This window comes from Rhipicephalus microplus, unplaced genomic scaffold, assembly GCF_043290135.1.
Source record: "Rhipicephalus microplus isolate Deutch F79 unplaced genomic scaffold, USDA_Rmic scaffold_14, whole genome shotgun sequence".
In the NCBI taxonomy this organism is placed as follows: domain Eukaryota; kingdom Metazoa; phylum Arthropoda; class Arachnida; order Ixodida; family Ixodidae; genus Rhipicephalus; species Rhipicephalus microplus.
In genome coordinates, this window is record NW_027464587.1 from 30300179 (window position 1) to 30316103 (window position 15925).

The window sequence follows — 15925 nt, forward strand, 5'->3', positions numbered from 1 at the left end:
AGAGAGAATGGTTGACTTGTTTTGCTTTCTTCGTATTTTGAGGTACGACCTCGGTAGCTTAAACGAAACGACCACCGACGCGCGCGCGCGCTGCGGGTGATGCGGCCTCACGTGGAGCGCAGGCTCCTCCTTCTTCAGCCACGTGATGCAATATACGTCACAAAACTGGCGCGCCACCATTGGCTCTGATGGGGCGGTGAGTGACGGCTAGGGTCGGTTTATCGCTCCTCCCTCGCTGCCTCGCTCGCTCGCACGCCCAGCGACCCACTGCAGCGGCTTGCGGTGATTATTTGGCCCGTACTACGCCACAGCTGAAATCCGCATTGATTTTGGCGCAGCTTTTTGTTTGGTTGGCCCAGCGAGTTGCTCTTCATCCTCCGCCATCATCTGCTCGTCCCGGTGGAATCGATAGAGGCTGCGCATCGCTTTTTTTTCGGCGCTGCCGTGGGACCCAGCTCGTTCGTTCGACGGTGGCCTTTCTCTCTGACGTGTGTCTTGTATCGCCGCGAGGAAAACCCGGAAGGAGCGTGCGTATTTTCTGTGATAACACTCGCCGTCGTCGACTGCCGCCACTGAGTCGTCCCCGCGCCAATTGTTGTCCCTGGAATAAGGATGCGCTTGCCGCCCCTTGGATTCTGCTGCTAGAGCATGGTGAGTCTGTTGTGTGCATTTCTCCTTTGGCTGGCGCCCGCTGCTGGGTGTCGGGGCGCGGCGGCGGCGCGCGCGGACCCCTCGTGAAAGGCTGACCGCGGCCCCCAGTTGCTGGGCTCAAGCCAGGTCAGCGGCGCCGCGCTGGCTGCTCGTGCGTTCTGCGCTCGTCAGTGCCCCGGGTATGACCGGCGGTAGAGGAGCGCTAGGCCTAGGCTCTACGCACGATCGCGAGGCTTAAGCCCGCGTGTGCCCTTGGGCCCTCCTCGCAGCGCTGGTTTCGGATCGCCCGTTATGGGCCGCGCCGCGCCGTGAAAGCTGAGCACGCGGCGCGCCCGCGGCAAACGATGTGCGCGGCATGAGGGGGGGGGGGGGGTCGGTCTCCTGTCCGAGTGGTGTCGCGTTTCTCAAAAAAAAAAAAAAAAGCAAATAGGGGTTTGCCCCGCGACCGCAGCGACGTCGGTGGCCCGGAGGACAGCTTCCGCGTGGCGTCCTCCGTTTGTGTGTGCGGCAGTTATGTCAGCAGTCGAGCCTTGAACGAAGGGGGGGCCGACCTTGCACGCCTTGGAAGCGCCAAGGCGACTCGCCTCGTCATGGGCGACCATGTCCCGAGGGCGCGCTCCCAAAAGGGAACGGGCTCGATCAAGGCCGGCCAGTTTGCCGCACTGTCCTTGTGTAATGTGGTATCCTTGGAGGCGCAGTTTCGCGGAGGCCCTCGCGCGCTGCTGCCGCCGCTTCCGCCGCCGAGCTCCCATGCGGACCGCCTCGGGGACTCCAAGCCATGAGGTAAGCGCGCGCGAGCGAGGTTTATTTCCAGGGCAGCCCGAATTAGCGGCGCTACCCGCCCCCCTAGAAATAGACGCGCGTCGCGCGGCCGGTCCCCGGCGGTGCTGCGCGATGAGCAACCTTGAAATGCGCGCCGCCAGCACCACCGGTGCGAACCCGCCGCTTCTTCAGCCGATGGTCCGGTACAGCCCTTGACATTCGGACCCTCTAGCATTCGAAACCGCCGCCGCCGCGCGAGCTCCCGGCCTCCCCCCGGCGTCGGACCTTGGGCGCCGTTATCGTGGGGCGGCCTTGGCGACTCGTAATCGAGAGAACCCCGCGCAACGCGTTGTATGTGTGTTGGATCGCGCAGGCGTCGCAGCGGAGCCGCTGCCTCGTCGTGGTACTGCCTGCCCAGCGGCCTGCAACCGATGGTGGCGTGCGGCATACCGGCCAGCTGTAGCCTTCCCCAGCTCTCACGGGACTGCATGCCTCTGGTGGGTACCCAAGCCAAGGTCCGGCGCGAAACAACCAGCAGCAGAAGCGCGCGCTTCCGGTCCGCCCAAGGTTGGCCGCCTGTGACGCCGCGCGCGCTGCTGGTTGTTACGTCAGGGCCGCTCACCTTGGCCGCCGGCGTTTGTAACGTGCGCTTGTTTTTCTTCCGTGTGTGTGTGCGCAGGATGAATTCCATCCATTCATTGAGGCCCTCCTGCCTCATGTGAAGGCCTTCTCGTACACCTGGTTCAACCTCCAGGCGGCCAAGCGCAAGTACTTCAAGAAGCACGAGAAGCGCATGAGCTTGGACGAGGAGCGCCGCTGCAAGGAAGAGCTTCAGGTGCGGACTCGCGCGCTCGGCGAAAAGTCCTTGACACAGAGCCGCCGGGCAGCCGCCCTTCGCCTCGCTGCTTCCTACATATCCCCCACAACCACCACAACTTCCCTCCCAAGCGACACTGCCAAGGTCCTCGCCCCCCTCGCCACACCCTCCGCGCGCAATCTTGAGCATGCTGGGGCCTATCGGCTCGTAGTAGCCGCCCCCCCCCCCCTTCCGCGCGCGCGGTAACAGCTCTTCGGTTGCCTTCGGAAAAAACAGCACTTCGCCCAGAGGCCTCGCGTCAGTGATATTGTGGTTATATATTAGCAAAAAACGTGCTACGTTGCGTCGATTGACCCTCAGTCGACGAGATACACTCCTACGGAGTTGCGCGTACTTGATTATACGCTTCACACGATGCCTAGTGTCAGGGTGGTGATATCAAAACGCACAAACCATATATGTAACTGTGACCCCGACTGCCGTTAAGTTTTATCTAAGCGTGTCGACAAGGAAGTGAGTCTGCTGTAACACGAAGGTCGTGGGATCGAGTACGTTCGCGACCCTGCCGGTAGGGGGCGTTACGTACGCGCACAGGAATTAGAAAGTAAGTCCGAGAAGCCGCATGCAAATCAGAAGTTGAGGTCACGCCCTAGCAGTCGTGGAAAAAGCGCGCCCCCGCGGTCGCTTACCCCGCATCTAGCTGGTGTCCGTCCAAGTGGGTTGTGGGCCACTTGATTCCACCTTGAGTGTTTGTGCATAAATTTTACAGCGCTTGCCAAAAAACACCCTAACCTCTCCCCCCCTCTCCCCACTAAATTTCGTAATGCTGACCGGCTCAAAGGGTCTTAAAAAAAATAAAAGAAAAAGGTCGCCAAGAATGCTGCTCTCACTCAAACGTTAGCCGAGGTCTTTCACTTGTGCCCATGAATATTTGCCAATTGGCTGTGACAGTCTAAGAAAACTCATGCTCGAGCCCTCTTTGAAGTCGTTGACCTGTTTTTATTTCACGCACTTTTGTTATGCAGCACTCTTGTTTTTCTTTAACCTGCTAACATTGTGGAAGATAGACTGCACATCACTCGTGAATGAATTAGCTTGCTCTTTGTACAAAACTTAACTTTTTTTTTTGCTATCTCAAGCAATGTAGTGGTATAATATTATTGACATGATGGCATAATTTTACACTGTACTCATCCTAATTTATCACACAATTCCATTTATAAAATGGCATATTTTCAATTGCTTTAGCTAGGCTACCTGTGTGCATTATATATCATTCACCATGGTTCATTTTTGCTGAATGCTAGGCAAAAAGCTCATATGTACCTTGAGCAGTGCAAGTTCATTCTCACTAACATTATTATTGAAGATCTGCTGCTTGGATGATGCCATTTAACTCTTCTGCTATGAGCAATTGTGATCGTCATTTAAAGTGATGCACTGGAGTATGATCAAAGCATTGAGGCAAATTCAGTGCAAGCACCGCTTTTAATACACTGCATTTGATTGTACCACATCTTTTTTAATGTAGGGGTGTCTGCAATTATTTTTTTTACTGTAGTTATGAATATATGTAGAAGAATTTCAAAATAGGTGCTTGACCACAAGGACTTATATTACTACAAAACAGCAGTCGTTTTTCAGCATTACTAGTTTTCATATGCACCAAGATGCGGTGAATCAGCGTATTGTATTGTAATGTTCGATTACTACACTTGATGGGAACTTACTACAATCCCTTAGATGCCCTCGAAATTATCCAGAGTGATTGTGCCAAGTAATTTAATGCCAACAACTTGCCTCGGTTGTGTTTCTTGGTCATCATCGTTACTGGTACACTTTTTCTCCTAAATTTGTTTTAGGATGTTTATTTTCTTAAGTTGCTGATTTAGCCATACAATGATCAGCATCCCACTCGAGATGGTTGAGTACGTACGTGCATGTCACGCTTTGCCCGTTGTATTTTCTCATTGAGCACTGTAAAGTTTGTAGGCTAGTGAATCTAGTGAACTTGGCAGGCATGTTAAAGTACTCCTGTGGTTGCAGACCTCTGGCACCACCACAATTGCTGTGCATCTCGTATGCCGTTTGTGTTTGCAGTGAAGTTGGGAAGTGATAGTGCTGTAGTAACAGCCGTTTAGTATAAGGGGTCCAACTCAGCGATGAAGTTATAAAACCTAATTGTTATGCTATAGTTGCGCCTCACGTAAAGGACCTTCAGAACATTCAATATTTATTAGAACCATATACAGTATATATACAATAAAAGTTCAATTCAAACTGACGCCCCAGTTCCAGCACAGCCCTTGAAATTTCTACAGGGGACAACTCCTGATAACTTGGACAGGTCGGTATCCACAATGCTTAATTCAAATGGGGAACCCCAGGTTTACGTTCCTCCACGAAGAAGTCTGCCTAGAGTGAACACAATATGTTGGAAAACGAAATTAAATTTATTATGGTACTCATGGGGTTGCGACAAAAGAGATACAAGCAAATTAAAATTACTAAGTGTTTTTATTGAACTAATGTGACTTTGGTCCAGAGAACACACAGGGAAGACCCTAATTTACTTTTCATTTCGAATACACTAACTCTACCATTTAAATGAACGTGTGTTGGAGCAAAAATAGCGTCACATATTTCAACATTAAGGCTCACTACTCACATGAATGTATGCCAGTGTTTGTTTCTCGTGTATCATTGACTGATTAATTAATTCTGTTTTCTGTTGACAGCTAATCAAAGAAATCACCTGCCACAAACATGTAGTAAGGTGTAATTTGCTATAATGAGTCCCAAGGTGGCTTATTTGGGTTCTACCTTCGCAGTGTGGTGCAATGTTTGTGCATTTTAGCGCCTGCCCACTTGTTCAAACTCCGATGAATTCGCACAATGTTGTAGTCCTCCTCGGCTATGAATTGGCAAGCAGACACTGCACTTGTTATGTTGATATCATTGCAGGAATATATATTTAGCTCACTTTAAATAATAGTTCAATATATCTTTGATTGTTGCTTCAGTTCTAGTCTATTCAGCCATTATGGTAGGCTAAATGTCTAGTTCAGTACTTAGGCCAGCCTCATGGTAAGCAAGACTCGTCATCAGTTCTTTGTTGGATTGTACATATAATGTGACAGTGCCTGTGTCTGGTTTACAGCCAGTAAAATGCACCATATTTGAAGGTAAATTGAAAAGACACTGAATTGTAACAATGAATCTATTTAGATTGATAAATTGAACTCTAGTAAGATTCATAATTAATTTCGCCATCATAGGTGTATCAATAGAGGAGAGGTCAAAGTTTCATTTCTAATTTTTGCACCGAAATCAATTCATTTGGTGTCATACATTTCGAAAAATATTTTTCGTGTTTTGACGATCTTCGCTCCTAAAAGTTTGATATGTTATGTCTGTGGCCCTCTCAGAGGACAGTGCACCTCATTTTTATGGGTTAGGGACCATTCCAGGCCTAGCAGGTGCCACCCGCATATACGTATATAGATGTCGTGACGTTCCATTCCAGGCCTGGCAGGTGCTACCGACATATACGTATATAGATGTCGTGATGTTCGGTGCAAGAATTTCAAGGAGGCAGTTGTCACCTGCAAGATCTTGTCTTCGCGCATTTTATTACTTACCAAGCATTCTTGCATGGCAACCATGGTACTTTTGGCATTGTGAAGTAGTCATTTACTAATGTTAGACAATTCTTTTTTCTCTTTGGTGTCTTTTTAAACATGGCTGTGTATGCAGACTATTTTCACACTTGAACACCTTGAAGTTGTAAAGTTATTACAAAATCTCTTAGCATGTCTCAGCGGCATTGTTGATTCGACTTCCACACCACATGAAATTTTAAGAGTGCTTATTTAATAGCCAAATGTTTCTTCGTTTTCTTGCTTGCTTGTTTTCATTTACCTCTGAAAAAGTGTAGGCGAGACTTTTGAAAGAGGGTGTCACTATGAAAAACTATGATTTAAGAATTTACTGTCTTTAAAGTAATAAATGGGATAATTACCAGATCATGCACAGTGCATTGTGGAGTAGCACCCATTATCTTTTGCCATCTCGAGCTTTTTAGTAAATTTCTTCATCCTACTTCCAGCTAAAATATAGATTTTTCATTTATCATAACTGCTTCTTTTTGTTATTAGTATTGCATTCCTTCAAGTTAAAACAGGTCATGTGGTTCTACTTATAATAATTTTATGCTGTTATATTATAACAACTGTGAATATTACAAGAAAATTGGGCATATTTTAATGCACTGCATACAATTATTGGATGATTGGTCTTACTAAATCGATTGTCTGCGGCGCATTTCATGATTAAGTTGAATTGCTTTATTGAGGGGGGTATTGGCAGAACTACAAAGGCTTTTTTCGATTTTACCATGTTCACTACAATTAATTTATCCCACAAAAATAGTAGTAGTTTTAATACTTCAGTTTTTTAGCTATCTGTAAGTCTATGAAGAGTGCTGATGTTCATTGAATGAGTGAAGCTACCTAATTTGTTGTTTAACACAGAACAGAGCTTTACAGACAACATTGGAATATCGATGAAGCACGCAATTTGCATAACTTGTCTTGCAATTGCAAAGCAGTCAGTGCTGCTGTTTTGCAGCAATGCTTTTTCAACACTAACACCTTTTAGTGTTTGGTCAGCAGTCTGCGTAAAAGCTCACTCGTGTTATTCCCAAAGTTACGTGCTCCTCTGTGGTGGACGATAAAGCTTGCTCAGAATCAAGCACAATGGTAATACAGTGGTTCAGTAATCCAATCTAAGGCACAGTCTTAATGTTGAGCAGTCTTTTCATTCTTCGTATGCATTGTATCCTCCAATGGGGGAGAATGAGCTTCATATAACATGAGCCCTCAATTACATTGGGATATGTCTCAGAATATGCGAGTGCTCAGCCATACTGATTCACCACTAATTTTAACTGTCCGTGTTTATGCACTCCCACAATCTCACCTTCATTCTCTTGCTCACTGATAATTGTACAAGTTTATAGCCACTCCAGTTCACACTAACCAGCATTAACTTAGGCTCACACTGATATTCCACCCAAAATTGTAGATGACTTGCGTTTCCGGTTCATATTCACTTGCACCCTTTGTCACTCACCAGTGCTCGTATTACTTCTGTAAAGTGAGCCTGGAGGGAGTGAAAGTCAACGTACTTGTGAACTTGTGAAAGGTTTTTGGACAATAAATGGCACTGCGATTTGAGTTACCCTTATCTGTACTCAAACTAGCTCCCCTACTCCTCCAAAAAGTGTGGTTGAGTTAAGAGTGAGCAGCAAAATGCACATGAAAACCTCATAAATGACAGACTGGTCCACTTGTCGTAACGATGGCTACTGTGTTATTCTACACAGCGTAGGATGACAGTCTATAGTGAGTCCAGGATGACCACCTAAAGCTCCCATCACTTTGCATTTCTTCATGCGATAGCATTAGAGAGCTCGTGTCGCAGAAATTCCGCCTTCGGTGTCGGCACTGTTGGTTGTGAGCGAAAAATTGTTCGTGAACGAGAAATCGAGATAGAAGCCAATAAAATAAAGTATAAAATTTTAGGTCCCAGTGAGGATCGAATCCGGGATGTTCGTGTGGCAAGCAGATGGCCTACCACAAAACCATGATGTTAATTGCAGCTGCTTCGGGAAAAAAAACGCTACCTAAATGCCGTGTAGTGGAAGGAGTCTCCTTAACGCGTTTCGTTCTACAAGAATCACGACGAAAACGAGCCCATTCGTCCATTTGTAGGCACATTTGGGTGGCCATCAAACTACGTCGAAAAAGGCCAGGATAAACGCACAGGAACTTTCAAAGAGCTCTAAAAATAGACAACTATGTCCATCTAGCGGAAAACATGTCATGTCTTTCCAGAGGCTTAAAGGAGGCAATGCGTTGATCAAGCAAACAGCAAAGGCTAGATGATGTGCTGCCATCTGTGAGGCATTGTGAGACTCTTTATGGCTGTTGTAGGCCCGTGTACTCAGATTTGGGTGCACGTTAAAGAAGCCCAGGTGGTCAAAATTTCCGGAGTCCTCCACTACGGCGTCTCTCATAATCAAATGGTGGTTTTGGGACGTGAAACCCCACATATCAATCAAGACTCTTTATGGCAGAGGGATGGGGCCATACTGCACAGTCACTGCATTACTATAAATACATCGCACTTGCGCGTGCATGCGTTTGTGTGTGTGTGTGCATGTGCATGTGTTTGTAACAAAACATATTAATCAGTATGCATTTAGCGGTTGAAGGGTGCACTAGGGCCGGATTTCGCTATTGCATTCAACTTTTAAAGGCGAAGCTTAAGGGTCCCTCAATTTTTTTATTTCACTCTGTTCAGATTGCACTCATAAATGTGCATGTTAGCTTACGCACTATGACTTTTCGTCGAGCACTAGTGCCGTTAAAACTTTACATCTCAAAACCACAATATGGTTAGGAGGCACGTCGTAGTAGAGGGTTTCTTCAACATGCACCTAAATCTAAACACATTGGTCCCTTGTGTTTCTCCCAAAATTCAATCCTATGACCTTTAGGACAGGACCATAACCATTATGGCGGATCATGGAGCACAAGTGTAGCTGTCTAGATCAACGTGCGTGTCCCTGTTTCTTCGAGAGATTCGGTCAGTGAGCAGCAACTGGAACTGCTGACATGAAGAAGGATGTCCTGCGACTTGTTTGCCCACAGGGGGAGCGTCCAGAGGTGAAACAGAAGTGGGCCTCTCGGTTACTAGGCAAGCTTCGCAAGGACATCACGCAGGAATGTCGCGAAGACTTTGTGCTGGGCATCACGGGCAAGCGGCGGGCCGCCTGCGTCCTAAGCAACCCTGACCAGAAGGGGAAGATGCGACGCATCGACTGCCTACGACAGGCCGACAAGGCAAGTGGGGCCATGCCTTTCGTTCTTTCTGTAAGAGTGGCATAGATAAGTAGAATGTCTGTGAGAAGTAAGCAACAATGAAGCCAAGGAAAGTATAGGGGAAGTGTGAGCGTGGATGAAAAGAACGAGAAGACAACTGCAGTGTGGCAGGCGAGGACAGAACATGCAACGTTCAAAGAATGCGTGACGTGATGGCAGCAGGCAAAAGAAAAAGTATGTTCCGCACTTGCCGTCAAGGCTGCAAGCAGCACTGACTAACGCTCTTCAATTACCTGTTAAACTGTACAGGAAGAATGCTGCCGTAGCTCCGTTTGGTATGGCACCGAACATGTCACTCGAAGGTTTTCAGTTTAGTCCCTGCTGGAGACAGGCAGTCTTTTGTCCACTTTAATTTCTTCACACTTGCATTGTAATTACTATAACTAATATTCCCAATACTTTGCTTGGTTTGATTGTCTGTTAGTTCTGATTAACCTTGTGTCCGAAAAAGCAACATGACCCCTTATACATACCTTGTTTTGTTTATCAATCAAGTAGAGAATGAACTTCTGCTGTGTTAGCAAGTTATCGTTATGTGATACAGAAAAATACACAGTTCAGTGTATTTCCACATCAGATAGGAAACAATAGAGCGATAACAACAGCAGTTTTGTGGGTTGAAAGGCCTAATAATTAAGGCTGGACAATGGTTTTCACTCTGTTTAACACATAGCAACAGCAGCAGCTGAGTTCATGAAATCACGAGTTTTATACAATACGAAATGCATTTGTGAGTGTCGATGTGTGAATGGTGCTGATTGCATTTTAAACACATGTTCATTGCACATAATAAATGAAAACAGAACCTCAAAAAAGTTGACTGTTGGGCGAGTTGATGCTTCGACATCGAAACCATCGTAAAAACGCAACACAACGCACAAGACGAAAACAGATGAGAACAGGTGCACACCACCAACCTGCTTTATTAAGAAATGATGTGCACCTTCATGCATCAACACTGTCCAGGTGCAGCGTCTTGATGAGCGGATCTTCCTTCAATAAAGCCAGTTGGTAGTGTGCACCTGTTTTCGTCTGTTTTTTTTCTTCTGTGTCGTGTTTAGTTGCACGTTCATGATGGTTTCTTTGAAAAGAGAATCCTTGTAGAAAGTTACAGCCTTGTAATGTAGGAGCAACTCAGCAGTCCACAAACAATTCAAAAGTGAATCACAATGCTATCTTGATGTTCGGGCAGCAATTCACAATGAGATCGTGAATTTATGCACAGAGTTTACAATTGTGCAAGATGGAATCATTTCATTACAGCCAAGAGGTGAACTTGTCAAAGTTCAAGGACTAATGCTCAGCTGCAATGCCCAATGCTTTTAGTGCTTAAATTTTCAAAGCTAGAATTTTTGCAAAAAAATTCAGAAGCTCAGCTTTCCATTTCAGTTCTTCTTCTATAATGAGTTTATTACTATTGAATCATCAATTCGAAGTTTAAGAGAAATGCATTATCAATCTGTCAATTTGCTGTTTCACATTAGCATTGGATACGAAACATTCAACATAAGTGGGAACTTTGTTGCAACTATACTACAAACGAATATGTTATGACAGAGTAGTGCTTGCATAAATGTAGATGTCAACAAAGCTACAAGGCTGCTATGATCAAATTTTTTTTTATTGAGCTAGCTGTCAAGTATTACATTTATGGAACTTAGTATTTGTCAAATTCAATCTAAATGTTATCACAGTGCTTGAAAAATCTTTAAGATTTCAGAGGTGGCATTTAATCTCGGGCATCATTCTAAGGTACCATGCTGGTTTTTTTGCTCTGGGTTGTGTAGAGCTTACAAAGCTGTAGTCAATTTTTTTTTTACATTTTACTGTCAAGCATATTTATTATTGTATTTGTTTAGTGGTTCAAAAATATACGGAGGTTACTGTTTAGTATATCTGCACTGCACTACAGCCTTGTGCTATGGGATGCTTTTGTTACGTACTCACGCATAGATTTCGTGCATAAGTGAATAATTGATTGATTGACAGACGTGAAACTAGGCTTTCTGCAAAATTCACGACTGCTCGACATTAATTTTTAATTTTAGACGTAATGGTAAAGCAGCTGCTCTTGCTACAACTGAACGTGTGGTCCAAAAAGAAAGTTGTAGTGATGCATCTAGTGGCTCCATTCCCGACCATACAGCATTAACTTTCCTTTACTTCGGGAAGTCAAACACTACATATTAAAGTTTAGTTGTTTGTTTATTACCAAGGAATGATCATTGTACACTGAAGTCTTGATGAAACAGTCTCAAGGGACTACTAAAAATCATTCATTAGTTTAAAAAGTAGTAGTGAAAGCATTAAAAATTTGTGCAGAAATCGTAAATGCAATCATCTGAGTCTCTTACCTGTGCTGTGTATGCATTCGCGACCGCGTTATGCTCTAAAAAGCACGAAAAAATAAACACAGATTACAGAACCAGTGCACGTTTATTCGAGAAAGAGTGCGATCTATCCTGATGTGGGCAGCTCGACTACTGACAGACGAACTCTTGAGCGTGCACGTTATTGTTATGCATGGTGAAGCATCGATAATAAATAGAAATTCTTCACGTTAGTTCGCACCTTTCCAAGATAGATCTGCTCCAACACAAATGCATAGAGAATGCGGGGTTTCTCTCATCAAAAGCGATTCTCCAGGTAGGGCATATGCATTGATGTTGCAAGTTTCACATCTGCTTTTCATGTCCCTAATGTCTTGAGTTATCGCTGACCAGAACATCAAAAGCCTTGCCTTCGCGAGTCATTTGTTTATACCTAAGTGGCCTTCATGCATCTGACTAAGCATTTCTGATCGTAATGACCGTGGTATGACCACTTTGGCTCCTTTGAATAACAGCTTTCCAGTGACCGACAATTCTGAGCTGTAAGCTTTGTACGGACCCGTAAGCAGTTGCTCCTGTTCAGATTAAATAACTCTGATCACATCTGAAAGAATTGGATCTTTTGCTGTCTCTTTGACCAGTTTCGCGCTGGTTTTCTCACTGACCGGACTGGATCGGACCGATACTGCATGTACGTCCACATCGTTGTCTTCGTCTTCTGTCACGTTGAAGTGGGGATTTGGAGCCCTAGATAGCATGTCTGGCAGGACTAGAAGTTTACCCGGAGCATAGGCAAACTGGTATTCATATCTCATCAGTCGGAGGAACAGGCGTAGTTGGGGAGGCATGTCACCAATACATTTTTTATATCGAAATCAATGGCTGATTATCTGTTTCTATGAGCACTGTTCGCCAATATGTAAAGTCGTGAAACTTTTCACAGCCATAAACAATGCCTAACGCCTTCTTTTCAATTTGCGAGTATCGTTTTTCGCATTTTGTGAGGCGCCTTGAGCTATATGCCACTGGTCGCCAATCTGAGCTATGCTTTTGGAAGAATGCTGCGGCAAGCCTGAATCCTGAGGCGTCAGTAGACACTATCTTGTACGACGTTGGAACGCATCCCAAGCCGCGCAACAAGTTCTGGTAGTCTTTCATGACGAGTTGCCTTTCCTGGTCCAGCTCGAGACAGCACAGCTGGTACTTCCGCGGTGCGACACACGAGCTCAAAGTCGTCACACGCAGCAATTTGAGTAGGGCACATTTTTTTACCACCACGAAAAATTTCAGGCTCACAGTCTTGCCTTGGTACGTAACTGAGATCACAACTGTTCGGAGATGCTTGATGGCTTGATAGCTGTAACTACGTAGCGTTACTTGCTCTTCTGAAGCTCGTACTCCTGGCATCCGAAATTCTTGAGCCAACACAGAGGGATCAAGTTTACGTGTGATCCTGTGCCTACTTTGAACTTCACTCTGCCATTTTTCACAGTTGCACTTATCATACATTCCGAACTCTTGCTGGATTAAACTTGCAACACTTCATACTGTGCGTTCGTCGAGTTGCTGCCCGTCTCTTTGACATCATCTACCACTTCCTTCGTTCTGCAGGCTACTGCAAAATGATTCTTTCAGCCATATTTTCTGCATCATTGACTGTACGCCTGGCATTTTTTGAGTTCATGCCATCTCTTGCACTTGTTGCAAGCTCTTTGGTTCGGCGTCTTGTCTTTGCTTGACACTTTTTCTTTGCTGACGGCTTCGACAGCTTTTGTTTCTGCTTCTTTCCACTCTTTTTCTGATTTGCTGCTCTTTCTGCACAATGTCCTGCTTTATTTATTTATTTATTTATTTATTTATTAGAATACCCTCAGGGCCCGTAGGGCATTACAGCATCTTCCAGCGATAGCCAGTCCTCTCTGAGTAGGCGCTCTCAAAGCTAGTTGTGAGCAGTTTCGAACACAATTTGATCCCATATCATTGATTTTCGCCAAATTCCGAAATTGCCACTCTGCGCTTTTAACTGCAGGTCTCCCAAGAAGCTTTCAAAAGATTCGCCATCCGCCTGGACGTGCTTCCAAAACGAGTACTGTTCGAAAGTATCATTCGTGCGAGGCTGGCAATAGCTTTCAAACTTTTGAAGAACCGTGTCATAGCTCTTCTTCTATGTCATCGTGCACTCGAAAGTGTCGGACACTTCAGTAGTTTCTGGCCCTGCGACATTGAGTAGCAACGCCACTTTCTGCTTCTGACTGCGTTCCCACTCGCTTTCTGTTGCTTCGAGGTAGAATTCAGAACGTTGACAAAACTTACGCCAGTTCTCGGCGATATTCCCAGAAAAATATGAGATGGTCCGGCGGGCGTAGTCTTTTCATGGCTTGAAGAAACAGGGACATCGTTCACTTCCGACACCATGTAACCGATGCTAGTCCCGAGTCATGCTATGAGAACAGACGCACCCGGACTTGAGAGACCACACAACACTGTGGCACCTGTAGCGTCTCATAAGCAAGTGCCGGTTTATTGTTAGACCATTTGTAGGGGATGCAGCCCAAGGTTGCTGGACAACTATATGTCTGCTGCTCGAGGCTTATAGACTTTTTGACAATTACTAGCTTGGCAACCTAGCCAAGAGTGCTGTGACAGCACATTTTAAGCAATTTCAGAAAATTAAGAAAAGTGATTCAAATAAGGAAAAAAAAACTTTCCACAATATAAGCATTCATGGTTATAGCATTCATGGTTATAAAATTCATGGCTATAGTGGATGTTGAATAGAAGAAAGCTAGTATTTCTGAACTGCATGTGTAGATTCACTGCAATCAGACTCAACTGTACAGATGGTTAACATATCACCTACTAGAATGCTAAAAAAAATTTTTTTTTTCTGGTATTAGTAATTAGTACTCGACAATACCAAAACTACCATACGCCCTGCTAGAAAATGCTTGTCAAGTGAGAAGACATGCTTGAAAAAATTGTGGGTGGTGAAGCCACATTATTGTTACCACACCAGTTAGCATAACATCGTTGACTTTGATGACATCTACTAATGCCTCATAGCTCTTAATCAGTAGTAATTGAGTACATTTTCTTGTGAGGTGGCCATATACTTAGCATATGCCAGACTGCAGGAATTTCGGTTGAGCCAATGAAGGGAAAATACCAAAAAAAAAAGCATTTTGAAATTTGTGATGCAATCATTGGAGATTTTGCTAAGCCCTCCCATTGTTTATACTTTTGGGCCTCCTGAAAATGTAGCACCTTCATATATGTATTGTGTTCTGCGATTCTTTCTTAATAAACTTGAAACTTGAACTTTTAATTGAAACTTGCGACATTGATCTCTTAATCTGTTGATCACCCTGTAGTGACGGAGTCAAGGAAACGAGGGTTTTCAGAGTATAACTTATCGGTCTAAACTAACTTTCATTATAAAAGTGAAAAGTAGGGCACAGTACATAATAGGGACTACAGAAGAAAATATCGATACAGGTAGACAAATTAGTGCTCGCTTTGCCAATTTTTTATTTCTTCTTTAAGAGGGCTCATTGTGGCTGAGGATGAAGTTTGTGAAGTAGAGGTTGAGCTCTCATGCAAGTTGAAGTTTATACAAGGGCAACACATATATAGCTTCTTGTTAATCACAAAGAATGGTTTCTCTCACATAAAAAACAGAATGACTATGCCCAATAGCTGAAAAATCGGGGATGTGTGATGAATCTTAATGTGTACTATAAATGTGTTGCCTCTTCAATAAACTTCCAGTTGCAAGTGTGCACCTTGTTGTGAGTGTGCCTCGTTGTTCTCTTCTATAGTCAGTACTTGGCCCCACGTTTGGCATTTAAAATAAATCATTACCGATCTACCAAAATGGCTGCTTTGCTTAACTAAATTATTGCTTCACTTTAGTGTTTAAGTGAACTAAGGGTTCCTTGGCCTTAATCTACGTTGGATTCCACATCTGAGAAAGGGTGATGCGTGCATGTTGATTGAGAGAGGGTGAAAGATTGTTCATTAGTAGGGACGGTCGTGAGTGCAGGTATGGCGCCTAGACCTGGTGATGGTGATCCTGTTCAAGGCGGTGCCCCTGGAGAGCACTGATGGTGAGCGGCTGGAAAAGGCTCCTGACTGCCACCACCCTGCCCTGTGCGTCAACCCATTTCACATCAACGTGTCCGTCCGAGAGCTCGACCTCTACCTCGCAAACTTCATCCTCAGCCACGGTGAGCCCCTCTTGAAAAAAAAAAAATAAATGAAGTGTGCAATAATCCTTCCATGACTTGAAACACTCAAATTGGACAATTCTGAAGAAGTTGCTTCCAAGTTGGTGCAGGTCCTAGGTTGCTTCTTGCTTGTTGCTAAGCTTCGTGATGCTAGTTTATTTTTTAGGTTGCTTCTCAGTACAAAAGTTTCAG

The 15925-nt window shown here is 44.8% G+C and overlaps 1 protein-coding gene across 4 annotated transcripts in view; it reads left to right on the plus strand.

The window, feature by feature from the left end:
- The first annotated feature begins 499 nt into the window (after positions 1-499).
- The window catches only part of NfI (Nuclear factor I), a 152914-nt gene continuing 137488 nt past the window's right edge, over positions 500-15925 (plus strand). For 3 of the 4 annotated variants that reach the window (XM_037433170.2, XM_075882942.1, XM_037433173.2), the window contains exons 1-5: positions 1296-1434; positions 1787-1910; positions 2093-2248; positions 8947-9138; positions 15550-15733. In XM_037433170.2, coding sequence (XP_037289067.1) covers positions 1430-1434; positions 1787-1910; positions 2093-2248; positions 8947-9138; positions 15550-15733 — 661 coding nt within the window. In that variant the 5' untranslated portion in view covers positions 1296-1429. Of the gene's footprint in view, positions 652-1295; positions 1435-1786; positions 1911-2092; positions 2249-8946; positions 9139-15549; positions 15734-15925 lie in introns of those variants that run through there. The other variant, XM_037433171.2, reaches the window with a different exon arrangement.